This window comes from Lindgomyces ingoldianus (genome assembly GCF_010093535.1).
Source record: "Lindgomyces ingoldianus strain ATCC 200398 unplaced genomic scaffold BDR25scaffold_11, whole genome shotgun sequence".
Classification (NCBI taxonomy): domain Eukaryota; kingdom Fungi; phylum Ascomycota; class Dothideomycetes; order Pleosporales; family Lindgomycetaceae; genus Lindgomyces; species Lindgomyces ingoldianus.
The window spans coordinates 352,263-379,508 of NW_022985172.1; the positions used below are offsets into that span (position 1 = coordinate 352,263).

At 48.4% G+C, this 27,246-nt stretch overlaps 10 protein-coding genes across 10 annotated transcripts; 6 read left to right on the forward strand and 4 right to left on the reverse strand.

Moving 5' to 3' along the window:
• Positions 1–378: 378 nt before the first annotated feature.
• On the forward strand, positions 379–1,508 carry BDR25DRAFT_312928 (uncharacterized protein; the record flags this gene model as incomplete). Its single annotated transcript, XM_033691341.1, has 6 exons — positions 379–387; positions 514–555; positions 666–783; positions 835–910; positions 977–1,140; positions 1,453–1,508. The coding sequence occupies 6 exons, from the start codon at positions 379–381 to the stop codon at positions 1,506–1,508; spliced, it is 465 nt and encodes a 154-aa protein (XP_033549218.1).
• Positions 1,509–2,040: 532 nt separating this feature from the next.
• On the forward strand, positions 2,041–2,956 carry BDR25DRAFT_333263 (uncharacterized protein; the record flags this gene model as incomplete). The annotated part of the gene is made up of 2 exons (XM_033692818.1): positions 2,041–2,374; positions 2,433–2,956. The coding sequence occupies 2 exons, from the start codon at positions 2,041–2,043 to the stop codon at positions 2,954–2,956; spliced, it is 858 nt and encodes a 285-aa protein (XP_033549219.1).
• Positions 2,957–5,124: 2,168 nt separating this feature from the next.
• Positions 5,125–6,883, reverse strand: BDR25DRAFT_366403 (cytochrome P450; the record flags this gene model as incomplete). The annotated part of the gene is made up of 3 exons (XM_033696951.1): positions 5,125–5,360; positions 5,570–6,624; positions 6,675–6,883. The coding sequence occupies 3 exons, from the start codon at positions 6,881–6,883 to the stop codon at positions 5,125–5,127; spliced, it is 1,500 nt and encodes a 499-aa protein (XP_033549220.1).
• Positions 6,884–7,260: 377 nt separating this feature from the next.
• BDR25DRAFT_392825 (FAD/NAD(P)-binding domain-containing protein) lies at positions 7,261–9,142 on the reverse strand. The gene is made up of 4 exons (XM_033698226.1): positions 8,781–9,142; positions 8,184–8,732; positions 7,818–8,137; positions 7,261–7,771 (listed from the first exon to the last, which is right to left on the reverse strand). The coding sequence occupies exons 1-4, from the start codon at positions 8,796–8,798 to the stop codon at positions 7,426–7,428; spliced, it is 1,233 nt and encodes a 410-aa protein (XP_033549221.1). The 5' UTR covers positions 8,799–9,142; the 3' UTR covers positions 7,261–7,425.
• A 1,289-nt stretch (positions 9,143–10,431) lies between these two features.
• BDR25DRAFT_13985 (DUF1212-domain-containing protein) lies at positions 10,432–13,369 on the forward strand. Its single transcript, XM_033683883.1, has one exon. The coding sequence runs from the start codon at positions 10,571–10,573 to the stop codon at positions 13,310–13,312; it is 2,742 nt and encodes a 913-aa protein (XP_033549222.1). The 5' UTR covers positions 10,432–10,570; the 3' UTR covers positions 13,313–13,369.
• A 1,849-nt stretch (positions 13,370–15,218) lies between these two features.
• On the forward strand, positions 15,219–16,052 carry BDR25DRAFT_333266 (uncharacterized protein; the record flags this gene model as incomplete). The annotated part of the gene is made up of 3 exons (XM_033692819.1): positions 15,219–15,629; positions 15,662–15,883; positions 15,948–16,052. Exons 1-3 carry the CDS (start codon positions 15,318–15,320, stop codon positions 16,050–16,052), a joined length of 639 nt encoding a protein of 212 aa, XP_033549223.1. The 5' UTR covers positions 15,219–15,317.
• Positions 16,053–20,658: 4,606 nt separating this feature from the next.
• Positions 20,659–21,135, reverse strand: BDR25DRAFT_13991 (uncharacterized protein). Its single transcript, XM_033683884.1, has 3 exons — positions 20,912–21,135; positions 20,799–20,849; positions 20,659–20,743 (listed from the first exon to the last, which is right to left on the reverse strand). Exons 1-3 carry the CDS (start codon positions 21,055–21,057, stop codon positions 20,728–20,730), a joined length of 213 nt encoding a protein of 70 aa, XP_033549224.1. The 5' UTR covers positions 21,058–21,135; the 3' UTR covers positions 20,659–20,727.
• A 513-nt stretch (positions 21,136–21,648) lies between these two features.
• Positions 21,649–22,739, forward strand: BDR25DRAFT_324301 (uncharacterized protein; the record flags this gene model as incomplete). Its single annotated transcript, XM_033692151.1, has 5 exons — positions 21,649–21,921; positions 21,965–22,102; positions 22,148–22,244; positions 22,567–22,576; positions 22,673–22,739. The coding sequence occupies 5 exons, from the start codon at positions 21,649–21,651 to the stop codon at positions 22,737–22,739; spliced, it is 585 nt and encodes a 194-aa protein (XP_033549225.1).
• Positions 22,740–23,739: 1,000 nt separating this feature from the next.
• On the forward strand, positions 23,740–23,949 carry BDR25DRAFT_220853 (uncharacterized protein; the record flags this gene model as incomplete). The annotated part of the gene is made up of 1 exon (XM_033685010.1): positions 23,740–23,949. A coding segment is annotated over one exon (210 nt), but the record flags the coding sequence as incomplete, so codon positions are not given.
• Positions 23,950–26,253: 2,304 nt separating this feature from the next.
• Positions 26,254–27,032, reverse strand: BDR25DRAFT_220877 (uncharacterized protein; the record flags this gene model as incomplete). Its single annotated transcript, XM_033685012.1, has 2 exons — positions 26,254–26,572; positions 26,623–27,032. 2 exons carry the CDS (start codon positions 27,030–27,032, stop codon positions 26,254–26,256), a joined length of 729 nt encoding a protein of 242 aa, XP_033549227.1.
• Positions 27,033–27,246: the final 214 nt, after the last annotated feature.

Here is a 27,246-nt window from a genome sequence, read left to right on the forward strand (position 1 = left end):
CTACAACCACCAAGAGAGCGTCGTCAGCCATCCATTCAGCAGAGATATACTCAGGATTCACTTACCTCCTACAACCACCAAGAGAGCGTCGTCAGCCATCCATTCAGTCGACATTCTATTTATTGCATTCGCTTACCATGATTCTAGTTGAAATTATCTACTAATATTAAACTTGTTTGTTGATAGAATTGTTCAGAGTCTTGAGCGAAAAAAATCGGGCGAGGCCTGGAAAGTTTGTTGAAAACCGGTCAACAGAATGCGGAATAGCGGATAAGAGCATTTCTGCATCGCGATCGCCGATCTGCCGCAAATCCAAGGCACTTCATCGTATGGCCGGTCAAGGACGCGCCACATCAACCAGTAAGACTAGCCTTCGCAATGGAGACGGTGTGATCGTGCAATGCGGCTTCGCCACCCACGATCTATTGTATGCAAAAATCGGGGCATTTCTTGGCGTTCCTCGGATCTTTTTTTCCCTCACTAAAATTGTATGGGGTAACTAAATTTTAACAGAATTCTGGATATATTAACAAATTCTTCCTAGGAACATTGTTAGTAGGTTGAAGCCTTAAGTTTATATGAAGATACTGTTCTTAGCGCTTTTTTGGAGTAACAGGACGACGATGGGCCCAAATCAGAGGGCCAGAGCAGCCCCAGCCCCCTAGATAGATCAGATTAACCTGGAGAGCAACCCACCAGCCTATTCTACGCGGGCGAGGGCGCAAGGCCCGTCGGAGAAGCCTAAGGAGCCTGCTGGTGGTGATAAACAGAAGCTAGCGCGTTGTAAGTTAATCTGGTGATAGGAGCAAGTAGAAGAAGCTTACTGTATTCTAGCGCCTACAAAGAGCAAGCCTCCCCCTAAGAAAGCAGTAAAAGCCACTAAAAAATCTGCTCCTCCTGCTCTAGCATAGTAAGAAGTTGTTTCTGTGGTTCCTGTCTGTTGTCCTGAGCCTAATACCTTATCTAATATACTTAGTAATGAGCTCCCTTTGCTGCTGAGGAGCTTGCCTCTAACTTTTATCTTATCTCAGCCTGCTTCTGCTCCTGCGGCTGCTAGAGAGTCTTCTCCCCCTGAGCAGGTGATGGAGTTTGACGTCGCTGTACAATATCTAATACGCGTGAATGGTGATAAGGCTGATAGTAAGCTAGTAGATAAGGGTGTCCTATAGGCGTTTTTCTTGCTCTTACAGGTGGAGGATTAGGTTGACGCTATAATTAAGGGCCTGTTAGTACAGCAGCATGTGAAGGGTTGAGATTTCTGTGTTACCTCGCGCGCAGTTTAATATAGAGCTGATAAGCGCGGAGCCGGCTGGCAGCTTTAAATTTATCCTGGTATCTCTATCCACTGCGGACTAATTCCTTAAACAGAGCTTCTCTGTCCTTATTGCTGATCTTAGCAGGTCTCCTAAGCTTTATAGGTAGTGGTTTACGGACGCTGCTATAGTCCTTTAGGTTATCCTCTATATTTTGAACTGCATGGAGAGAGCAGCCTTTACAATTGGCAATAGTGATTCTAGACCACCTAAGCAGGAGAAACTGACAGATGTTTATACGAACGCGATTATTGAGCCCTTGACTACTTGGTTTGATATACTGGGGTTGTTGGAGCCGACAAGGAAGGCTGGAGATGCTATGGGCGCGATACATTGTGACCTAACGCGTTGTTACTCTTAAAAAAGTTAGTATACGCGCTCCTCTATACAAAATAAAAGCTTTAACTTACCTAGGGCAGTTCCATTAGGTTTTTATTGATATATAGTGGATCCTGTTGAAATTTCGATCTCTCATACAATTTTGGTGGGGGAAAAAAATTCCCAAGGGCAGTGCCAAGAAAGGCCCCGATTTTTGCATACAATAGATTTATCCGCTAGGCTACCGTGATTAATCAGCACTCGCACGGTTTTTAGAACTCGCACGATTTTGAGATGTTTAACGATCTGCTTTTAAATCTCTAGAGCAGAGAGCTGAGCAAAATAAAACTTTAATCAATTACACTAAGTTAAAATTCTCTAAAAATTTTATACACCAAGCCCAAATCACATGTCCCCACAAGATATCGAAGCTGGACAACATTATGCTGGCGGCTATGCCTCGTTTGCTGAATTCATTGAGAGGGATCCAGAGTTGGCCATATACCGTAGATTCCAACACTTGAGCGCCAGGAATATTCTGTATCTGCAGAGCGAGCTGGTTGAAGCGGAGAAGCGGTTGGCGGAATTTGATAAAGAAGACCGAGAGCAAAAGAAATCCAACACCGATGTTATGCTGTGTACAAGATGTTGGATCTCATTACGGTCAGAAGCAACACGCAGCGATCGAGCCGAGAAGCGGGAAACCCTTATTCTAAAGATACGGCTGCTCATGAAAGAATACCGTGAGGGTCATCCAATGAGTCTGAGGAATTCTGCAGAGATGCTTACGGAAAATTATAGACGAAGCCATTTTGCTTCAAAGTCAAGTCATGCAGCTTGAGAATCCATTATCCCGCACCTGGGAGGTTTTTCGAAAATGGTATTCCAAATCTCGCCCTTTAATCGAAGATTTTAATGGCATGCAAGCCATGAAGTTAGCGGATTTCGTAGCTCTGCGGCCGGCACTAGAGCGAGACAGATTATCGCAGTTTTTGCACAAATACGGTGGTTATGCCACTTTTCTCTGCAAGGGTAACGGTAACAGTGCAAGCTCAGTCCATTATTTCTCCGAGCAACACATATCGCAGATTGTCACTTTTATCGGAGTCCTGACGTCAGCAATATTGCTGATAGGAGCTATTGTGTCTCTCTATGTGGTTGGGCGGCCTGGTGTGCGGTTAGGGATGATTGCAGGATTTACAATTCTCTTTGCTTTGAGCGTAGCTCTATTTACAAATGCGCGGAGAGCAGAGATATTTACGGCAACAGCAGCTTATGCAGCAGTTCTTGTGGTCTTCGTATCTGGTAATTTGGGGAGTGTCTAATATCCACGTTGAACCGCACCTCGAAGTTGTACGATGGCCGTGTCGAGCGGTTGTTTGTTTGTTTGTGTGTGTGTGTGTATGTGTGTGTGTGTACCAATCCACGTGACGGCCCTGCATGAAATTGCGCCCCGCAGCGCGCATAGGGCTAATGATGACTTCCTAGTATCAGAGGGAAGTCCTAAGGCTCAGACAAGGCTATTCTATAAAAATTTAGAGTGATAAAAGCTTGACGTTGGTGGTGTGGGGAGAGAAATCTGTTACGCCACGGAAGGATACGTTGTACAAATCAGGCGCCGAAGCGACGATACAAAGGTAATTTTTAGTTTAAAGGGGATCACAAGCATTTAGAATTAGCTATAACAGATTATCTTTATATATTTATAGTAATATTAGTTGTACGTATTAGTTTTCTAGTTGCTTAAAGTCAAAGTACCCCTCATTTGTCTCGCCACACAGGGTGTCTCGCTACGCAGGGATGCACGTTAAGCCCTCTAAGAACAGCGCGCGGAAGCGACTAGGTCTAGATGCTGATCTAGCTAGGATGAGGAAGTACCCTATCCTGTTGATAGTCTGATTTCTTGGCTATAAGCAACCGACTCCCACAAAATCGCACGATCGAAAGCATGCCACGGAATTCCATTGAAGGCCAAACACTGCAAATTCCTTGCTATGGTTCCATGAAAGCCCGTAATATATCACTCGTATATGTCAAACATATCAATGTATAAGCGGCTACTCTCTCTAGATTGCATTCTTCAATCATCAGCGTCGTGGGAATTTGCGCTCGTCTTTGTGGCTAGATTCTGGATGGCTGAATCTGGCGACACTAGGAATATATGCCGAAGTCAGAAAAATACAATATATATAACTTGATACTTCCGATTTCTAATATGTCCTGCCATACGTTCGCCATTTGCTTTGCCCCAGGCAGGAATTCAAACCTCATGTGCTATCTATGCGCCCGGAATCGTCAATTTTAAGTTTTTTGGGGTGAATATACAACGCTGGGTTACCCCTTGTAGGCTGTTTGTTGCGCCATCCCTGCAAGTGCTACTATGGTGAAGGCTGTTTATCGGTAGAGACCACCCATCTGATTCAATTTGCATAGTCCTCAGACCCAAGGAGTCATCTTGGATGATGTACAGCCAATCCACCAGGAACTATCTCTAGCTGATATTCCTGAACGTAGTCATAGGTCGGTAATAGTCCGCGAGAGGCTTACAATTTCCAAGTCTGCCTTCTTCGCCAAGTTCGTCGATGGTACCCTGTGTAGATCGAACTGCCCAACTGGTTCTCTCCCCCATATACTCGACAAAGCGACAAAGCCGCAATTGGAAGGCAGGTATTGAATACATGACGGGGTTACGGGATAACTCGGAGGTCTTGAAGTCTTTGCTTGAGATTTGGAAGCGTCGTATTTCCCTTTCGTGATGCTTGTGGTAGTGCGTATATCTTCTGATAGATCGGGAGCTATTTTGCATGTTTGCAGAGTATCACATCCCTCGGGCTGCAATGAGGAATTTACACCTCGTTTGGACATAAAGCGCAAGTAGTTGTCTTTTTCATAAGTCTAAGGGGAAAGGGACCATCACAAAGCTTCGGAAACTCTAGTGAGAAAGGGCCTCCATGTATTATGACAAAATAATCATCTTTTGTGTGCACGCAGTGACCCAGGAGGGAAGTAGGAAAATAGGTGCAGAAGTTGCAGTTAGAGTATTCCTCGCCAAAGGGATCGATTCTCAGAAATGTCTCCGGCTTACAATTGGCGCTGGCAGGAGGAAAACATAATTAAATGTGCCGCAGACGGATATACTCGCACCGAATACACGGTTTTGAATCGGATTGACGTCTTTCCTGGGAACGGTCGTCTACGCAGTCATTGTGGAAAGGTGTTGTATAAAAGCTGTGTCGGCCTTACGGGTAGCGTGTGGATGGGAGGAAATGTAACCTATGTGAGAAAAATATCACAGGACTACTCGTTAGGGTGCAGGCTCTGCATTGTAGGCCTTATTTTGGTCAGGAGCGAGGAACATGCTACTGTTCTCGTTCCTCGGTTGAACTATCCATAAAAGAACTGCCGAAAAGAGATCTGTAGTGCTCTGATCGCCAAATCCACCTCTTTCACGGCGTTGTATGACAGCCACCTCAAGCACCTCTCCCATTCTATGCTAATATTTAACCCCAACAGCGGGTTTCCCAATTCTCTCAATCAACTCCTTATGCCTCTCACTTCTCACCGTAATATTGACCTCAAACGGTGCGAACCGATGTTCTCCAACATTCAAATTCATCGTATCGATCTTATGCTCCGGGTTCTCCGCAAAGTTGAAGCAGTATAGAAGACGAGCCGCGGCGATCCACACGTTTGTGTCGCCGACGTGGTAGCCGGTGCATACGCGGCGGCCTAGGGGTTGTTAGTATTGGTGTTGGTGGGATTAGTAGGGAAAGGTGGAGATGGGATAGTTGGTAGGGTGCAATGGCGGTAGGGAATGGGGATAGGCAGATAGGAAGGTTCGAGGAAACAACACTAACCCGCGCCAAAACTCCAATGCCCACTCAACGGATCCTCGACTAACTTCCTCCGTCCCTCATCATTCCCCTCTTCTCCCTCACCAAAGCCCTCGATTTCCGGGTCAAGCCACCGCTCCGGCCAAAACCTCAATGCATCTTTATGCTCCCTTTCATCCAGTGCAATCGCCCACGAATTCCACGTAAACACCGTATCTTTTGGAAACCTATAACCCTCAAACTCATCATCCTTAATCAGCATATGCGGAACCCCAATCTCCGCGAACGGTCGCCACCGAAACCCCTCTTTCGTAACCGCAGACATGTATGGTAGATCGTGGCGGTCGGAGAAATCTGGCAAGCGGACTGCGTACCCACATATAGCGTCGAGCTCATCCTGCGCTTTTTTAACCCAGCGGGGGTCTTTCGCCGCGGCGGCGATGATTTGCGAGAGCGTCATGCGCGAGGTGTCGGAGCCTGCTTCCATGAGGGAGCCAAGGGCGAAGAGCGTTTGCGTTTCGCCAAGTTTGGCAGTTTCGGGGGCGGAGAGGAAGTGTGTTGCAAAGCAAGGAGGACATTTATTTTCTGTCATTCTGCGTTTGAGGTCGTTGACTTCAGTTGTATAGACTTTCAGCACTTTTTGGAATGCGCGGTTGCCTCGCACGCGCCACCACTGGAGGGGCTTAGGAAGGCGGTCCAGGATGTAGAAAGTGTCGACGAGATTGGCGCCGGGTTGCAAGGCTGCGATGAACTCTCTGCTTGTGTCGAAAAGCTTTTCGATATTTTCGTCGGAGCTTTCTGCACGCTTTGCAAAAACCACGCTCATAATCACGCTATTCGCAAACCGTTGATTGGCGCGAAACCATTCTTCAGGTTTGCATAAATAGTCCCAGACCAAGTGTCTAGATTCTAGGTCCTGGAATGGGGCAAAGGTAGCAGCATTCTTGATATTAAGAATTGAGTGCATGATTTTCCGGATGGACCGCCATTGCGGGCCATAGGGTTGGACAACCATGCGGCAGCCGCCGGACATCAGGGTACTAGTGTAAGGGAAGCGTGGTCGGGAGGAGTAGATTGCGGAGCGTTTTTCGAGGAGGGCGTTTACGGTGCGAGAGGAATTTAAGAAGACCCATGTGTTGTCAGCAACTTTGATGGTGAACCTAGATGGACTGTTAAAAAGGGATGCGGGAGTAAAGGAGGGAGGGAATACATTTCACCATATTTTTCGGCCATCTCTTTTGCCCAGGGACCTTGATGGAACGGCGGCATTTGGAACATGTTGCCGAAGTAAGGCACACCTTTCGGACCCGGAGGTAGTTTGTACTTCCTGCTCCATTGGTAATTATTCCACAGCTTTCCGAGGACAAGAACCCCTAATGCGAGTAAGAGTGTTGCAATGAAAAAGCTAGTGGAAGTCATGGTGCTGTTTAACTGATGCGGAAATGTTGAGACTCCCGACTCTACACGGGAATGGACATGGAAATGTAGTGGATTTATCAACAAACGCCCGACGACCCGCGCGTTCGAATCTCACGTTGGACCAACCTCATATAACCTGGGCACGCCTAGGCGCATGAGGTGGAGTACACAGATCGCGATGAGGCTGCCGTCGTCTGTGTTGGGTGCACCGTGTTTCGCATGCTTCCCCAAGTGGGGTAGAAAGTTCAAGGGGAAACGTGATGGTGGGGCATTGAAGCTCTGAGCACATATGCATCATCAGGAACGGGGCGTTCATGATTGGACACCTTAGGAATATTTGGAATAGTTTCATGCGAATGCTAAAGAGGATGTATTGTCACAACCGGTTCGAATGGAAGCGCCCACCAGTCAAATTGAAAGCGGAACGAGACGTAGAATGCCAGCGGAGCATGGTTTAAGGCAACTTGGCTAAGGTTGAGATCCAAATCGTACAATTGGTATGTCAACAGTGGAGACTTAGAAGAGAAGGAAACTCTTACGGTTTACGCCTGGGCGCCGTTCAATGGGACGGGCTTGTTCTTGTAATATTGCGTGAAGTCGTGCCTCACAGCATGGACGGCTTCCGCAACCGACTTCCCCCACACTGGATCATCGCTCGCCTTCTGGCACATCTGGAAGAACTCTTCTTGCTCTTTTTTGCAGTTGGGGTCCCACAACCTATGGAAGTTTGCGCGCGACATTGGGTCAATCATTTCACGCCAAATCTTAATGCGGATCTCGCTGTATTTATCGAGGATGTCCTCGTCGAGTTGGTCCTCGTGGATGCCAATGAAGCAGTCATAGAGAGAACCGACATCTGCAAATCCTCCAGTGAGGCCAAGTCCGCCGCTGCTATCGTTTAGCATGAAATGGAATGCGAGGAGAAATTGCTTACAATGGATTGCACAAATGCGCTGCATCTGCGACGAGCACAATCTTGCCGACTCTGAAACTCGGAGCACATCTCTGTTGCAGCTTGTAGGGACTCATTGAGGCCAGCTTATACTCGCCAGGTTTGGGATTGCCTGGTAGAATCTGCTCGTATCGCATCGGCTGACGTTCGATGATCTCTTCTCTTGAGAGGTTTCCGTCGTCACCGTAAGTCACCCGCCAAAGGCCATCGGTTGTAATTTTGGCGGCCATGTACCAATCTGTGGGGTGAACAATGAAGTTGGAGTCCCACCAGCCGAACTTCTCATCGAATGGGAGGTAGACCTGGGGCGTCAACACGCGGGAAGACGCACGAAGGCCAGGCACTTACATTTGTAGCCACGATCTGCTGCTTGAGCGTCTCTCCTGGATATTCTTTGCCGAAGAGCGCTCTGCGGACGCCACTTGTAGCTCCGTCAGCACCCACGACGTAGTCTCCACCAAACTTCTTGGTTCCGTCAGCCGTCTCCACGATGACTCTCGCCTCTTTCTCGTCCTGCTCGACGTCCACCACCTTGTGAGCCCAGAGGATCTGTGTGCCCTCGTAGCTCTCGAAATGCCGGACGAGCAAAGGACCCAGGCGATCTAGGGGAAGCACGACCATGGCGTACTGCGACTGCTCGGGTTCGCGGCCCATGCCGGCTAGGAAGGTGCCATCCTGCAGCCGCCAGCAAACACCTCTAGGCGAGAAGCCTTGCTTGCGCACATCGTCTATTATGCCCGCGCGGTGGAAGTCATAAACGGCGGACGGGGCGTAGTGGGCAGCGCGGGGGTTGCCGTTGATTTTGGTGTCAGCATCGAGGATGGTGACTTTGATCTTTTGGCGAGCGAGCATGATACCCAGCAGAAGGCCGGAAGGGCCAGCGCCCACGATAACGACCTGCTCTCATTAGCAACCCAATCCCCCTTGCCACGAAGAACGTCGTACGTGATTGATCTTTGGCATGGCTATTTCTGTTGGTGTCGCTAGGGTTGCAGTCAATGGTCAGCGATATGAGATCAGTGTTTTTCATCTATTTCTCCTTATAAGGAGCGAGAAGCTCTGCTCAGGTGGGGCAGGCATGGTGTCAGCGGAGGAGGGAGCGGGATGCCTTCTCCATGCTCCTGGCTTGTTCCGCTCTTCTCCAGTGTGCGGGGGAAGCACGCAGGGACATGAGAAGGGCGATGCCCCACATCCATGTCGGCGTCGGGCGACGGTCAGCCGAGGTTGCCAAGACCAGTCCCGTGATTTGCTTAGTCAAGGGAGGATACTCCTGACGGCACTTGGGGGTTGTGGAGGTTGAGGGCGCGCTGAAGACCCCGAAGGGTGGGGAGGCTATCCTTGTATGTCCAGAACTCCAAACTCCAAGATGCTGACGTTGGTGGGCCTGCTAGTTCTAGATGAAAATAGACTGGCGAAGGGCTGCAGGGAAAAAGTTCTCAGAGGGGACGTCTGAAAAGGACGTGGAGAGCATCGCGCATTAGCACGTGGATCGACTGACTGTTGAGTCCGGCTCTATATTTGGATCCCGGGCGGCTTGAAGCAGGTTTACTCAGCTGCAACGGCTCTCGCAACATGTTGAACCGGAGGCGCCAAAACTCTTGTTGAGATGCACAAGCCGATGCTGTGCGCGCGGCCTTGGCAGCGACTAAGCTTTTCCACTTTTCACCTCCGTGCAGCTTCCATCCCCCGACCACGGCCTCGAAACTCACTCATCCCTCAGCTTTCATATGCGAGTAATCAACTCCATCAATTCTCCGATGCAATGCAATCACAGATGGGTTTTTCACGTCGCCTGAGAGCTACGGCTTTGACTCACTGCCCCCGCAACCAAGCACTGCTCCGTTCCAGTTCCATCTCAACGTCGCACTGATCCACCATCTTATCATTTCACGATGCTCGGGGGGAGCCGACTATTGGACGCGCATCACCCGGCATCGAGGACCCATATGTACCCACTCATTGCTATCTCGGGTTTCCTCATTCATTCTTCGTGCGGTGGAGCTGCCGGTGGCGACGTTTCCTGCTAACCCCTTGGTGCTGCAACCATGGCGGCAATTTGTGGGCAAAAAAAGATCGAATGGTGGCCATGTGTCTTGTATTGATATCCAAGAGGCTCTACGTTGTTGATAACAATGTTCGCCGTGGACAGCCACTGCCGCCGCCACATGCGCCATTGCTTCCCAGAACCATGGTTTGGCTTCGCTCTGGCTTCCCGCTGTGCGCGTTTTCTCCCACGTCCACCCGCCCTTTGTGCGGTCCCTCGCGGCGGCTCTTTCTCTTGCCTATGACTGCAAATTCGAACCTTCTCGCCCTTTGTATTTGCAGAAGACTGGGTCCTTTGACGCCACAAATGACTTTCGACCAGGTTTTGATCGCCGTTCCCGTGACTCCGGTAGGCTAGGTTGACAACTTCCATCTCCTCCTGCAGTGACTTATCGCAATTCCACGTCAAGCATTTCATCGTCGGCGTCTTATCTCACCACACCGCCCATTGATATCTTCAGTCTCTTTTGCGCCCGTCTCCACTTGGCAGATAATTGACCCTTCCACTTCCCCGACAAAGAATCCCCCGACTCCCCAGTTCGTTCATAGTAGCCTCGAACGCGTAAATCCGTCCGCAGTTATTGCAACGGATCAGACAATAACCAATTGTCTTACATCGTATTCTAGCAATCGCGTTCCCCAGCCAAGCTCGAGTGTGACGGCCAAGAGGAGCTGCAGACCCGTACATAGTTATGGAGCCCCCGGACGACTTGTCACCATCTCAATTCCCCTCCTCCTCCTCCTCCTCCCACTCACATAGTCATTCAGACGAACCAATGCCACCAGGCCGAAAACGTGTTGGCTTTACATCAGAGACCACGCCTCCAGACGACACCCCCCCGTCCTCCTCCTACACTCCACCGCATGCTCAAGACTCTGGGTCTGGAGGGCATGGCACCCCTCTCTCCGGACTTCGATCCGACGTTTCCCACGAGGAGCTGTCGCAAGAAATTCATAGAGCTTTTGGCCAACCGTACGTTCCAAAACCACGACCGGTTATCAGGCGAAATCGTACCCCTCCCCAATTTTACCTTGGCGAGCCACCTGAAGAGGATGAAAATGATGAAAAGAGGAAGTCTGGGATTGCTGCCCAGCAAAGGGCTACTCGACTTGCAAGAAGCGTTGGCGCATACTCTGCCTCTGCACCTGGCTCTCGCCGCAACTCCCACGAAAGATTGATATCAACTCCGCCTACCAATAACATTCCATTACGCAAAATTGCCCATGAAACTCCTGGTGATACTACCGATGAAGATGACGACCTAGGTTTAGCGACTGCTAAGAAGGAATTTCTGGAACAGGCGGACCAGCTCCTGAGACAGCACACCATTCGACATGCGCCTGAAATAAGATCGGAAGATCTTTTCCATTCAGAGATGGCTGAACTAAATTCCGGCCAAGTCACTCCAGTCAATGAGATGGAGATGGAGGATGAACATGTTCCACGGCCGTCCAAGTTCCGAACTGGCGTCTTGGGAACGTTGCTCAAGGCTTCTGCCCACACTCCTCTGCCCCCACGGCGGAACACAAAGGTTACAGGGCATGGGAAGAATCCGAGCACGGGTAGCATTACATTTAGTGGTGCATCTACCGCTGCCAACAGTCCAACATCATCCCCTCCCACATCTGGCACTTCCACGCCCCTCCATGCTCACGATCATGGAAATCACTGGTGTAACAGAAGTGCTAATGGGTCTACAGCGTCGATCTCGAAGCTTCTCGAGTCGTCATCGATGCTTGCAACCACTGGCCAGATGAGGTTTGGTCAAGAGATGGGTGAGAAGTATAAGAAGAGTCGGCTGGGCATGGGCAAGCGGAACAAGTCTAGCACGTCTATTGCTTCCGCGTTCAGCAAACTAAGCAAGCCTAGCCGGGATGAACAAATCAAAATCAAAATACATCTCGCCGGAACGCTAGCTCGCCAAAATTACCTTCGTAAACTCTGCAAGGCCCTCATGATGTATGGCGCTCCTACCCATCGACTGGAGGAGTACATGAACATGTCGGCTAGAGTACTGGAGATCGAGGCTCAGTTCTTGTATATTCCAGGGTGTATGATCATCTCATTTGACGACTCTTCTGTTCATACTACAGAGGTTAAGCTTGTTCGAACGTCACAAGGAGTTGATCTAGGAAAGCTTCGTGACGTTCACGAAATCTACAAAGACGTCGTCCACGATAGGATTGGAGTCGAAGAAGCAACACCCCGCCTCGAAGCCATTATCGCTCGCAAACCTAAGTTCAGTAATTGGCTCCGTGTACCAATATACGGCCTGGCATCCGCTACTGTCGGACCTTTCGCGTTCGAAGCGCGGCCTATCGACCTCCCGTTCTGCTTCATCCTAGGTTGCATACTCGGCTGGCTGCAACTCATTGTCGCCCCACAAAATGAGATGATCTCTAACGTATTCGAAATCAGTGCAGCAGTTATTACTTCATTCATCGCTCGCGGTCTTGGCTCGATCACGCACGACGGCAAGGAAATCTTCTGCTTCAGCGCCATGGCACAATCTAGCATTGCTCTCATTCTTCCTGGATTCACTGTATTATCTGCCAGTCTGGAACTACAATCAAGACATATTGTAGCGGGCTCGGTCCGCATGGTATATGCCATTATCTACTCTCTCTTCCTCGGGTTTGGCATCACCATCGGCACGGTGCTGTTCGGCATCATGTACAAAGATGCAACGTCGGCAACTCATTGCACCAATCCCATGTCCTCACACTGGTATTACTTCTTCGTTTTAGCGTTCTCCCTTTGCCTCATCGTCATCAACCAGGCCAAATGGAAACAGGTTCCGGTAATGCTGGTCATTGCCCTCATTGGCTATGTCGTCAACTTCCACAGTTCGCAATACTTCAATGGAAATGCACAAGTCAGCAACACCCTCGGCGCACTTGCCATCGGCGTCTCCGCCAACCTCCACGCGCGCTTCGGTCGCTATATCGAAAACTGGAGTCTCGACGTCTGGGAAATGAGTCTCCGACCGCGCTGGATTAAACTCAACAAGCGCTGGCTACGAGGCCGACACGGCACATCCCCCAACTTCCACTGGCTAAATTCATCCCCAACTCAAACACACTACCGCTCCTCCTCCGTCACTTCCGACTCCTACATTCCGTACACGCGCAAAATCGGCTACGGCCTCGCGGCCGCAGCAATGCTACCGGCTATCTTCGTACAAGTCCCGTCAGGCCTCAGCGTCAATGGTTCGCTTGTCAGTGGGATTACCTCCGCTGACCAGATCACCAGGAATACGACTGGCATCACCACAGTCACGGCTGCTGATTCTTCAACAAATGTTAATCGTGTGGCGCTGAATGTGGGTTTTTCGGTTATTCAAGTCGCAATAGGGATTACCGTGGGCTTGTTTTTGGCGGCGTTGTTGGTGTATCCGCTGGGCAAGAAGAGAAGTGGGCTGTTCAGCTTCTGAAGACTCCGTTTCGTTTGTTGGAGGTTTTAATGCTGAGATATAGATTATTCCCTGGTGCGCTTGCATGCTAGAATGGAATTGGGGTTGTTTGCGTTTGTCGGTGTTGGGGACAGTCAGGATACGACTTCTACGTTCATAGTCATCGTATCCATAATTATAATCTCTCTCTCTTTCGGCACGGCCCGGTTTGGCCCTGAGATTATCCAGCTTCCTCTCACATACGTCAGGCAAGTCATCCATAGATAGTAAACAAAGAGAAATTAATCCTAGATCCCTCCAGCCTTCTCTAGTTTTCTTCCTATTATCTTACACCCGCTTTATTTCCTTCTCTCCACATTAGATTCTACATTCCACAGTCGTGTTTTCACAAACGGTCGTCTATGCGCATTACAGCTGCTAGCGAAATCCGCTTCCGTCCAAGTGTAGCTACAATAAACCCCGCCCTTGGACGAAAGCCGTGGTACCCCACTATAATGGTAAGGTACCATACTCATAGGCGCGTGTCTCTTTGCCACTCATACTCCGGAATATACGTACTGCGCCTAACAGCGGCCGCTTGCGGCATTTAACACTTCCTCGGATTTTCACAACCGCATTATGCAGTGCTACTGCAATCGCTCTGTCGTTTCCAAAACTCACTGCTCCGTCTTGCTTAGTTCAGCATAGAAGGACTATGTAACATCCACGCACACAGCATCAGACGGCTACAGACACCCACCGCATGCCTAAACCATGCCACCTGGAACCCACTAACAATATGGAGCACTTGGTCGTAAATACTTTTGCCTAGCTCTGCGCTGTAGAGTAGGCTGAGAGGTACGCAATTTCCGCCCGCGAGGGTGGGCTTGAGATATCTCACGGACACTTAGTATGTCCTGTCTTAGCTCTTTAGTTGGTGTCTTAGCTTTCCGCAGTATTAGGCCACTCATGGAAAGGTCCGCTGTATCTAATATGCTATGATAGGCGAAGTGGGAGATGTTGCAATCTTGGAGTTGAGCCAAGGTGCTTACAACATCTAGATGCTCTAAAGTCTCTATCGAGTCCAAAGGCCCCAAAGCTGTTTTGACCTCAGATTTCTCAACTCTAGTCTTTAGAAGATTACTCCATATTGGCGGCCGAGTTTTTTTCCGAGGTTGATTAGGCCTCGAGATCAGGATGGTCGATAGACGCCAGGTTGACGGCATACCGTGCCATATAAATCACCTCTTCAGGGCCGTCCATTTCTCCCGTGGGGTCATATCGGCGACTAAGTTTGTTTCCCAGGTTGTTTAGGGAGGTTGTGAGATTGGGATGGCCGCCAGGCGTCACATCGACCACCTACTGTGCTACTCGAATTGCCTCCTTGAGATCCTCTATCTTTCCCATACGTTTATATCGACTTTCAAGCATGATACCTAGGCTGTCCAGCTTCCTTGCGTATGCTTCATTGTCTCCTTGCATTGCTGCTACTGCATACCTCCCTTTCTCAATCGCTTCTTAGAGATCCTGTATTCGTCCCTACCGCTGAAATAGCTGGATTTTTAACACAGCATAGTGCATATATAGTTCTGTCTCGAAGCTGCTGTCTTTCCCCTCTGCTAAGCTCAAGAAGAGTTCGAAATTCTCGAGCAGCAGCCTGTCGAAATTGATCCTGTTGTCTACAGCTGTTTGACTTAGGACGCAAATAAGCCAGAGAAAAGGTTCATAGGCCGGATCCGCAATCAAATATCTATGGGCACATCATGAGCTGGTTTTGGCATTTTCAGCTTGCATGCTGTGGCGCAGCACAGCCGAACTGGGTGGTGTGAGGAAGTTACGTCAATGTCATACTCGTAACACAGCCTTTCCACTTTCGAGACCATAAATGAATGTGCATAGTCAGTAAAATAATACCCTCTACATCTCTCACTCTGGAAATAGTGAATATATTTGACAATGCCGCAAAACATTCTGCTTTCACAGTTTTTCCTCCCGTAGTCTGCTGCTGGGCTGGGACGATTTGTTATTAGTTTTGATCAGCCTCATCATGACTTCCACGAGCCGTATTGCACTACCAGTCCAAATGTTACGGAGCGCCCAAACTCAATACGACAGTATCCATCATTCAGTCAAGCATCAAAATATAGCATCGCAGCTTACGGCCTTCCTTTCCTCCTCATTCTCTAAGCGGCTCAAAGTATCAATTCGGATCACCGCTGATCAAGCCAAAACATACTATCTAAACCACGCCGGTCAATGGTTCCGAGAAGCTGTAAAGTCTCGAGAAACACACCAGTGGATTGAAAGGACCATTGACCAAGGGGAAGACATATACGTTATAGTAGCGTATCACACATTGGTGAACGCTCGAATAACAGCACACTTGGGAAGACAAAGCGATGCGGCGGGGCGTTGGGGGTACTAGTGTTGACGGCACTGACGGCATCTGGTGTCGTTATTCTGTTCGCCAATGCGGTAGACCCTGCTCTTGGCGGGTTTTGCGGCCGCATTGAGGAAGAGCAAGGACAGCTCATAGCGCCAGGCGAACAGATATATGCAGTGCAGTATCGCAGGGTTAGTTGGAGGTGGTTTGCGCGAAACAAAGTAGACGAGGTGACACTTGAAAAAAAAGGCATGGTGGGAAAGATATGATGGGACGAGATATCTTCAAGGCGAGCCTGAAGACATGATTGAGGTGGAACTCGAAGACGAGATCACGTTGGATAGAGACCACGATGAATGCGCACTAGAATCTGGAGAGACCTTTGTTTCAATTGCGTAGATGATATTCATCCTTCTGGTAAAGTGTTCACGTTTACTTGGGTCTGACAGCCCAATTAAGCATTATATGTTAGCAAATGTAAAATTCGACTAACGTATGGTAGCTGAGCAATTTATGATGCTTGCTAAGAAGAATCGTGATGAAGCTATTTACCATGTACTATCAGCGCTGTCGATTTTAGCGAAAGTAAACCTTGTCCGGCTTGAATTCTAGATAGATAAGGCTTACTTATACGTGGAACGGTCCATATTTGGGGGAAATAAGCCTAGAAAAACAAAACTGGAGAGGTAATTTTCAGCTTGGAACATTTGCTTTGAACATGTGACGCCAGGGTTGCATGGAGGTGGGAGGTGGCACGTCGGTGGCACGTTCGGGCTGGTGAAGGCTTCGGTTCGCCACCGCCATTAAGGAGAGAGGCTGACTCTCTCCAGCCACAACCCTTGTGAATTCAAACTAGAATTAAGAAACATCCTACTTGTATGGTACGGCAGGGAATTACGTGCCTAAAGTTGTCCCTTTTGGTATATATGCAAGGTAAGCGGGTGAGACTTTTGTTACAGCTGCCCGAGGACGGAAGCCGATTTCACGCGTGACTGAGAGAGTACCACACTTTTACCTCGGCTAACCAAACAAAAGATAAGTCGACCACATTGAAGTTGACCCCACTAACTAAAATTCCTACTACCTCACCCAATCAACCGTGCATACATGTGCGAAAAGGTTGCTCGGAGAGAATCGTGTAAATTAGGGAGGCATTCCCTCTCTGTAACCTGTGTTTCCTAATTAATACCCCTTACACTACACCTTTTACTGCTTTACAGGCCTTATCTAGTCCTATCTGCTCTTGTTACTAGGAAGAACTAGTTATTTTATAGTTAATTAGACCTTAATCTTGTGTCTTTAGGGACTTATAGTCTTAGCTGTTTTAACTAGAGTACAGTGTACTTTAATTAAATTGTACTACTTGTACAGATCACGTGAGCTGTAACAGTTACAATACGTACACCTACCTCTCCTCCTCCCTGTTGTACGAACGTACACAAAATCTCACCTGTACAGGCCTCAAAATCGCCTAATCGTACAGTACTACGCCTCGTTAGAAGCCCTAGGAAGGGCTTTAGTGAGTGTTTCGGATGGGTGGGTAGCACGGGAGTGGATGCTGACGAGTGCGTAGAGGAGCGAAATGAGCTCATGATAATGCTCTGCGATTCTGACCAAAAATTGACAAGATGAGCTGGTGCAAAAGTTCAAACGCGGGCCGAAATCTCCCTCTGCCTTTACAGCACAGAATAATACCGTATTCTACATTTTGACGATATTTCTTATCTGTACTTCCCTTTATTCTATCTCAACGGTGGTGTTCTCTTCCCGAATTGTGTAACAAGAACTCTCTTTCCCTTCCCACCAAGGAAAAGCGGTACTGGATTAGGGATGGTAAACACATCCTACAGCCATATATTCGTTCTCCTCCTTCAGGGCTGGTAACATGAATTAGCAAATTAACCATACCGCTAACAGCGCTGGCTCCCAGCATATACGGCCGTCCTGCCAAAATACCTTCATGTCCTACCACGAAAACGCATCAATCTCCAATTCAAACACCGTCTTCCCACCTCTCCCTGGTCCTGCCGCTACTTCAGCTCTAGCCCCCTTCGTCATATGACCCGGCCCACGCACAGCAATTCCAACCTTCACATACCCAGCTTTGACCTCACTTCTTAACAGAATGTCGATGTTCAATCGCTCGCCAACCACAACTTCTTATCTGCTACACCCCTCAAAACAGAATCCGCATCATTGACTAGCGCCTCTGCAGCAGACTTGATGTTCCATGATAGCCGCACTTTGGATACGCTGGAATCCAGGCTATGAGACCTATGATACCGATTCTACCGCCTATCATCAACATGCGATCAAAATTCCGGATTTTGCCCGGGTTCTACCAGTATGGACCATACTGCAATATCATCAAGTGGCTATTCAACTGGAGAAGTCTGGTCAAGTCGATCATTTTCTTGATAACCAACATCACGCCAGTGGTACTCGCGCTCGCTGCGGGCAACCCAGCAGATATAGGCACCTTGCTTAGCGATTTCTCCTCTTCGTGAGGGGTTTTAATAAATTGTGTTCTACCGTTGGAGTTTTAGACCCATGTTCCAGCGCAATCGCATGCCTACAGCTGCGAAATAACGCTGTGGAATTAATCGGATGATTTGCCTACGGCTTCTGCGGATTCAGTATCGGAAATTACATATACGCTGCTCCTCTCGACCTACTCTTCCACCACATGCTTAGAACATCTACAATACGCTGCTCCTCTCGACTTACTCTTCCACCACATGCTTAGAACATCTACACGTACGCTGTCTGGTTGTATTTAGGCAACAACAGTCCGCCGGGCTCCTTTCTTAGCGACGCATACAACGCGGACTACCCGGTCGAAGAACCACACCACGCCCACGGCCCACGGCCAGTTGTCGTAGAAATTGTAGCCCTATCTGAGGAAGACGTAGTACTAGCTGTGGATTTTGACGAAGGGGGGAAGGATGATATGCAGGATAAGGAAGAATTCGTAAGCTAGGTGGCGGATGATGGGTTCCTGAGGCTCTGTATGACACAGGTGAGGAAGGTTGCTACGTTCCCTATAGTAGCTCTACGTCGATTCGGTTGAATAGCTGCATGTGCCGTGGTATGCATGTGAAGCCGAGAGTGGTATTGTGGGCAATGGCTTGGATGGCGAATTTGCGGACCATCTTGTGGTGGAGGAGGTAGGCAGAATGGACTGGCTGTGATACAGAGGAGGGCATTGTTGTGGCGGAAAAAAGGACGAGGAGTAGAGGAACGGTGGAGCCAATCTACTCGGTTCGATAGCGTATGCAGTCGAGGGATTCTTCTCAAGGCCCGAACTGCCATGGGTGGGAGCAGTCAACGGATCTAAAGTTCAGGTTAAGGATGGAAAAAAAGTTTTCTAAAGTGGGTTTCCGATATTATGGGCGTTACCCAGCAGCCATTGGGGGGAGGGGGGGCGAACAGGGTAAGTCCCAATAGTAGAGGTCCAAGGCCATGGTTTGGTTTTCTCAAGAACGCAGGTCGTATGGGAGGCGCGCAAGGGGTGGTGAATGAATATTAGGGTGCAAAAGCCAACCGTGCTGAGTAAAAACATAGATTCAATCAGTTTCTGGATCGAAAGGCTAGAAATTCAAGCACTTCTCACGAGTACTTCGCTTGAAACAACTCCGGATAGTTAACCGTGACCATAATCTTGCTCTGCATCGCATACATTCGCTTTACTAGTTAACACCATCTGGTTCATAGTCTCTTTCGACCTAGAGGTAAATTAAATTTTCGGGCTTTCCTTAACCCTATCAAGCACTCGCAAAGAGGGCCATTTAGGCAAGATAGTCACTTCACAAGTGATAAATTTTTATCGCTTTTAAGCTGGCTCCGAAATGGGGCGCACGAGTTTATGCAGTATGCCAACGTTACCAAGAAGGCCATGTCGTTCGCGTAGTAATTAGAAGACCTTATTAACATAAAGTAACCGCTCATCGATCTCGCAGAGCTGCATGACAGTCGAGTGGCAGGGATGGAGTTGTAACACGCATATCAGCAGACAGGGCCAGATCACGCAAAATCGTAGCTCGAGAAGGTCGAAGACATGAAGTAGGCGGAGGATAAGCAAACAAAGAGTGGGTAAGGAGAGGTGCTAGTTTCATGATGTTGTCGTCAGTTCCAGCGTTCTCGCCCTCAATAAATATCACAACTCAGACGTTGATACAGGAACCAAACACTTTTAGATGGCAAGACAGCGCCATGCGTCGGATGGTCAGCTTTTTGCAGCCGAGCCCTCTCCCCAGACTCTAGCCATACTCTCCTTTAACTAAAACAACCCAGTTATCTTTCCCGTGAGGGTAGCAACATGCATCTACCGTACGTTTCAGGCTCATTCATGATGCTTCTGAAGACGTAAACCCTTGTTGCGCTAGCCGGTGAAAATCTTCGCCATAGGGAGCTATTAGTATCCATAAGTCATGTTCTATGCCTCTTTAAGACTGAAATGCTACTCAGCATCTTCTCCCGCCAAATTCTCATGCTCCAGGAATATACACCTCGCCGCAAGCGAACTCCAAGACTCAATTGGCGGACCTTGCTGGTCGAACAAGCCGCTGAGCGAGTCGGAGACCGCTGACAGAGTTAATCTCGATAGAATATTGCAACCTAGCCTCCATTCTACCGCATCTGCTACTTAGCCAAGCTTTACAGCGTTCTTCGTGCACTTCCAAATTTGGAAGTGTGGTGCCAAGAAATCCAAGCGCCGTGCTCGCACAGAACGCTGAGGTCAGGCTGACACGACGATTTAGGAACAAGACACCCCAATTTGGAAGATACCGGGGATAGTTTGGAATAAATTGAATTAGACAAGACACTGATCCGAGAGATTTGAAGGAGGAAGCGTCACGTGTAAGACTTTACTTGGGAACCTTGGAAGTGAGAGCGGCGCAAGATGGCTTAACCCACTTCAAATCAAGGTAAATGGCTTAGCTTTCCTACATAAAGCATTGACCACCGTAGGGCGCATCGAAAGCCGCCATGGTTCTCTCCACTTCCTCCTTGCGCGCACTACGCTCTGCGTAAATCCTTGAAGCCTTCCGCCCTCCTTTGCATCGCCACACCACTACGCCTCCTCATATCTACGTATACTCATGAGCCACACCATGTATTCTGCCATCGTATGCACTGACTTACCCAAATGGCCATGGTTTACACGGAGGGGGACTACACGAACCGACATTCGGTCTGCCACATATTCGTCAGCCTCCCTCTAGATAGTCTATGATCTCTTCTCAATCCAAGCTTACATATCTGTAGGAATATGCGGCACCGGTATCGACGTGAATGACATATATTCGTCTTCGGCTAGTGCACCACCGGGAACGGGTATGACGGGAGTTCCCACCGCAGAACGGACAAGAAAGAAAATCATCAGTGCAAGAGTAGACTGCATTTTTGAGAGGATATCTAGATGAATGGATTTGTGAATAAATGGTAAATGGCGGGGCTGATGAAGATTTGCACAATGCGGAGAGGAAGGGGCACTGTTCGAGAGCAGGAGCTGGAAGGATCTCCACAATATGTACCCGGATGGCTGTTCGCATGACGACGACAATTCATTTACACCGTGAACTCTCCTTCTGTCCCCAAGTAGCGAAAGGATCGCGTTCGGGGGCGAATGCTATAGGTTAGATTACGAATCCGAGTCACGGAGTTCTGAAACATCCAGAGTATTTCGCCTTGCCGTGCCTTGCGCCACAATTTGCGGAACCCTGGCATTGATATTTTCGCATGGCTGAAACAGGGTCTACTGTGGCCTGTGATGGATTAAGCTTTTGCATCACCTGGAGGCGAAGGCTTACTCCTCGGCCTCCATGGGTCGTTTCTTTGGCATCGACACGGCTGGACTGGCAAAACCAAGGCACGCTTTGACTCAGGAAAGCTCCAGAGTGCTATTGAGAAGGTTGCGCAGAGCTCTTCGACAACGGGACTGCGCGAGGATGTGAAGTGTTAGTAGCACGAATACACGGATCGCATCACGCTGATGCGAAATGACAGGTTCGTGTGCAGTATTGCCCACGAAAGGAAGGAAATAGTACGCCTAAGAAGATACAGCCTGACTGACGAAACCAGCATTCCTGCTACTATCTGCCAAACAGCATTGGTAACATCCGCCGCAACGAGCTACTTCGACCCTGCCAGTATCGTTGGTCGCAGATTTGCAGCTGGAGGCTTAGGTGCAAACAACCCAGTAGACGAGGTGGAAGTGGAGGCTTCAAATATTTGGTGCGCCGAAACAGGAGACCTCAAGCCTCTGGTTAAGTGGTTTATCTCAATCAGAACCGGAAAATCCTGGGAAGAAGGCGATTGAGGACAACGTACTTGGGCTCCTATCTAGAAGAGTTGTGGGAATTACTACACAGACAGACGAGGCCGAGAAAAGACTTATAGCAAAGTGGCGTCAGCATCTTAATGAAAAGCGATACTTCTGCTTCAGCGTGGGCAAGGGGCTACAGGACATTGGACTAACCGAGTATCAATAGCAAGGCGCTATCGAAGCAGCCACAAATGAATACCTCAGCCACCTGGCGCAGAAGTTCCGGGTTAGAGACTGCGTTTTAAACCTGAAGCAAAAGCACAGTGTGTAGATGGAAACCCTCTACTTAGATATAAGCGCGCCTTTTTTTTTGCTAATACAACATAGATACTACAGATACTACATTCGCGTCGATCATCAATGTGAGAGGTTATCCTTACCTTCAATACGATCAATAGTTACTTATGCCGGAGAGGAATTTAATGCAAATCGCGCTTTAAGGCTTCAAGCTAGTGGGTTACATATTCTATGAAAGGCACGTGGTCTAGTATCTCTCTAAACACTCGTCAAACTTGCTGGAATGTCGCTTTTGGAAGGAACTTGCGTTTTTGGGGGGTGAAGCCCTCAGCTTAAAAGGCTTGAGAGCATCTCGTTGGTAAATGGCTGGACCCAAAAGGCTGCAATCTTCGGTCTCGGTGGAGCGGGGAAGACCCAGATCGCGCTCGAGCTAGCATACCGAACAAGAGAAAAGTATAAAGATTTCTCTCTTCTCTGGGTGCAGGCAACAGACGCTGAAAGCTTCCAGCAAGCCTACCTAGACATTGGGCAGCAATTAAGCAATCCGGGGTAGAAGAGAAACAGGCGGAATTAAAGAAACTAGTACAACAATACTTGAGCCGGAAGAAAGCCGGACGATGGGTACTTATCCTCAATAATGCCGATGATATTGATATGTGGACTGATAACACAAGAGCAGGGCTGGTTTAAGCACCTACCTCACACGGTGTAATTTGTGTTCGATCGTTTTCACCACTCGGGGTCGGGAAGTTGCGGTTGATTTAGCGCATCAAAAATATTATCGAGGTTTCCCAGATGGATAAAGATACAGCCATACAGATGCTGGCAAGATTCTTGGCTAACCCAAGTCTCCTTGAAAACCACCAGAACATGACCGAGCTGGTCGCCCAAACTTGCCTTTCTCCCACTAGCTATCGCCCAGGCAGCTGCTTATATCAGCAAGAATAGGATCACATGTGCAGGTTATCTCTTGCCGCTGACAGACCCAGACGAATATGCTATTGAGTGTTAGTAAGGACTTTGAAGATGAAGTGCAATATCAATACGTTAGAAACCCGGCGGACACCACCTGGCTGATTTCGTTCAACCAGATCCGACACTGTGATCCTCTCGCGGCTGAATATTCATCTATCATGTCCTGTATCGATCTAAAAGGAATTCCGCAGTCACTATTACTACCTACAAAGTCACACAAAGAAGGATTTGATGCGATTGGGACTTGAGAAGCGTATTCGTTCGTCAGTAGATAGTCTGCAAGTCAAGTCAATCGCTAAATCTCCACCGATTAGTGCACCTCGCTACCTGTAACTGGCTAGCTATAGAGGACTCTTAGCTAGTGGGGCAGCTACGACTATTGCACGACTGGAAGATGTATTTCTTAACAGAAACCACGCAAATCGGAAAATCCGCGGAACCTATTTACGGCATGCGCAATATATCTTCGGCTCTAGTCTCCAGGGAGAAAGCTCGAATCAAAGACTAAGATTCTGTGCGAGATTTAGACTGTGCTTCCTAAGCTACAGAAAATACAACGAAGCTACTAACCCGCTGATAGAAGTAATGAAAAGAAGCGAGAAGGAAGTGGGAAAAGATCATCCTAACACGCTGGCCAGCGTGAGCAACCTGGCTGGAGTTGGCGCTGTAATATCGGGGGAAGTACAAAGCTGCAAAATAAACGAACCAGCGAGCGCTAGAGGGGAGACAGAAGGGGCGGGGGAAAGAACACCCTGACACTCTAACCAGCTTCTACTGCTTAGCTTTCATTTTTCATAAGCCGCGATAATACAAAGCTGCTTCGGTTCTATATTAAAGGGCAAACAGCGGGTTCGAACGTGTACTTGGTCTACAGCATTCCACTACCATCTCATGTGCTAAATACTGTTTATCTCTGATACAGGAAATGCAGAGTAGTTGGTAGCAACCAAATAGTATGGGTTTACTTGATAAAAATAGTCCGCTTCCTACCAGATATTTTGTATGGCGGGTGTACGGTTAGGATAATACATTATTTCTATGACCAAGTAAAGACACAGTAGTAAAATGTGTATATGTAAGGTACTGAGATAAGCTGTAGTGTAGCCTTTATATAGCAACATGCAAGAATGGTCAGGCTACGTAGGAGATGATAGATTCGCGGTAGTTCAGGTGTCACGCTGCTATCATTAGCAGGGAGGGGCCGGCAAGTTCTGGGAACATCCTTGCAAGTCCAAACTGTGATTGAGAGGAATTCGCGACTACCACCCTCTACCGTGGCAAATCACGTCCCGACGCCTTGCTGGGTATGTGAAGTATTGTGGCATGACTTTCGCTTATGGTCGGAATTTGTGCAGCAGCACTTAGATGAGAGACGATTTCGCTAGAGACAATATCCATAGAGCGAAAATGAGACCTTTCTGCTGGCGAATGAAAGAGCCTAGGGCGAGAACGTTCTTGTACAGTCCTTCCAGCCTTCAACAATGACCAAGTTCCCCAATTTGTAAGGAAGTTCAAGATTCTTAATACATTTAAATCCTTCTAGAAAATCATAGCATAATTTGGTATGCTTCGAAACCTCGTTCCTAGAAATACGGATGTCGTGAGGAAAACCGCACTTGAAATGCCAGCACCTTCCCCAGGATTCCTCTCTCCCGGTCCATTACGATATACCTCCCAGAACAATATAATCTAGGCCTTTGCCTCCTCGTATCTTAGCTAGTTAGCATATTGAATACATGAAGGTTTGGAGGACCACACCCAAATGGCCAGTCGCATTGGTATCCCGGTGGGCATTTTTGTGGCGGGTCGTCACTATCAAACTTAGCTTCTCACTCGAATGAGGGGTCCTGAGGAAATCACATGCAGTGGGTCTTGTGGAACTGGTACAGCAGTGGCACTGACTATTAAGAGTGCGGCTATGGTGAGAATGGTGAAGCGATACATTGTTGCGACAGCGTTTGGCAGGTTGAAAAGTGAGCTTTGGATAATTTTACGAGTCACTAGAAAATCTGAGTTGAAATGAGATAAAAATTAGCGGTCCGGTTGATTCTATATACCCGCTTTTTGAATCCCTTGGTTCTCCTCTCCTCCTAGCAGGCTATTCCCTACTGAAATTAATTCCATGTCTCTGATTGGGGCGAAGCTCATCATCCATTTCTTAATATGCATCGGATTGACACTGAATCGATATGAATCGTGAGTGCATTGCATATGGTGCACCAAAGTGAAGCTCTACATGCTAGGAGTAAGGTGTTGTGGGGGGCCGAGGCCCAAAGTTTGGGTTCACTGCTTGCCCGCCCCAAAGGCTGACACCGCCATACAAGCCACAACATAACGTCAGCGAAATCCGTCTCAAGTTCATGAAATGCAGAACGCAAACCTGCTTTCTGAGTTGGGAAATCTTGCGAACCTGTTTTCACGAAGAGAATGTGAACTTACCTTAAGCATACATGGAAGGCAAGTTCCATTCCTTCATCCTTTCCGTTGCAGCTCCATCAGGAGCAAGCGGGACGGGACGGTACGGGATGTCGGATGCATTACTGAGAAATGTAATGCTTTGACATCCTCATTCTGACAAAGGAACACTCCCATGGATTCCGTAAAGAGCTCGATGTGGAGGCTTCGCATTCTCAAACCGACAATGCAAGATGTTTATCTTTCAATGGGCTAGTGGAGGTTGAGGGGGGAGTATGTGTGGAAAAATTGCGCCTTGCTAAAGATACCTGCACGAGCGTTTTCGGGATCCTTTTAAGTTAGATATGCCGATTGCTAGGATGTGAGCTAAGACTTCGGAACGCTTTGCGCAACAGCCAGTCCCATCGAGACTGTAGTAATGTTTCATCCCAATGAATCCAAGCAACGAGGAAGTTCGAGGCTTCATGTGAATTTTCTGTAAGATCAAAGATATCCCGGTGGAACATTTAGACTCAAGATGGATAGATCAAGCGTCACTGTGACGTCACAATTATTAATTCGCTCTTAAGGACATAGACCAAGCATTCCAACCTCAAGCATTCTCGGTGCTCTACTACAGATCCACCTCTGCAGATATTGTATAACTCATATGTCTTCAAACGGAATCCCACCCTGACCGTTTACAAAGTCATGCCCCACAGGCCTCCACATCATATACGCATGCAAGTCCTCCATCTGGTACTCTTTCCACCTCTCGCAAGGACTCTCAATATCCAAATCCGGGTTGATGATAGCCGCCATCGTAAAGCCACACCTCTCATACGCCGCCCTTGCAAATGGGGTTGACCCAATCACGCATTCAAATCCCATCTCATCAGCAATATCTGTCCCCCATTTGATCATCATGCGTGCCGCTCCGCGATTGCGGTGTTTTGAGTGCACTATGATTTGGTCGAGTTCTGGACTTGATTAGCGGCTGATGTTTAGGGTATTCAAGTGGAGAGCTACTAGAACATACCACAATATCTCTTTCCAGCCATCCTCTTAGTAATAAAACCCCCCAATCCCTCTCCAATCAACTTCTCCGCAAATCTCTTTTCCACACTTCCCTCTTCATGCCAGTATGCATTTATTAGCCCAGGGACTTCGTCGAGCGCCGGCTGATCATGAATTAGCCAGCATGCTGCTCCAATTACGTCCTCAGTATCGGTATCTGTAATTTTGATCCAGTGGCACTTAAGATCGTCGTACCACTGCTTGATATGGCGCTCTTTGGAGGCTTGTAAGGCGGCTTGTTCAGTTGTATGGATCGGGTTAAAGTGTTTGAAGAAGGGATTGTAGGGTTTTTGGTAGGCTTCGAAGAGGACAGGCCAGATATCTGAGAATTCAGGGGCTTCCTTGACGACGGTGAGGGATAGGGGCATGATGAAAGTAATGTAGAATGGAAAATACGGCCCTATGACGATAAGGTTCCAATATCAAGGCGGATGATAATAGGCTGTCACGGGTTACAGTGTTCGGTAAGAGTGGTACCTGATCTATGTCACGAAGCAGCTCCGGGCACGCTTCTTACCCGCCCCTGAAGGTGAAGTTGCAATGAGCGAGTCTTCGATTCCCAGATTGTGCCACATGTGCCGC

Excerpts from the sequence above, each read along its gene's own strand:
- BDR25DRAFT_392825 (XM_033698226.1), bottom strand. Across the intron at positions 8,138-8,183 it reads AGCAGATCGTGGCTACAAAT|GTCTACCTCCCATTCGATGA; the intron begins GTAAGTGCCTGG and ends TTGACGCCCCAG. Across the intron at positions 7,772-7,817 it reads GCGCATTTGTGCAATCCATT|CGGCGGACTTGGCCTCACTG; the intron begins GTAAGCAATTTC and ends AAACGATAGCAG.
- BDR25DRAFT_13985 (XM_033683883.1), top strand. The coding sequence starts at position 10,571 with ATGGAGCCCCCGGACGACTTGTCACCATCTCAATTCCCCTCCTCCTCC.
- BDR25DRAFT_13991 (XM_033683884.1), bottom strand. The coding sequence starts at position 21,057 with ATGCAGTCTACTCTTGCACTGATGATTTTCTTTCTTGTCCGTTCTGCG. Across the intron at positions 20,850-20,911 it reads CCGCATATTCCTACAGATAT|ACCGAATGTCGGTTCGTGTA; the intron begins GTAAGCTTGGAT and ends AATATGTGGCAG.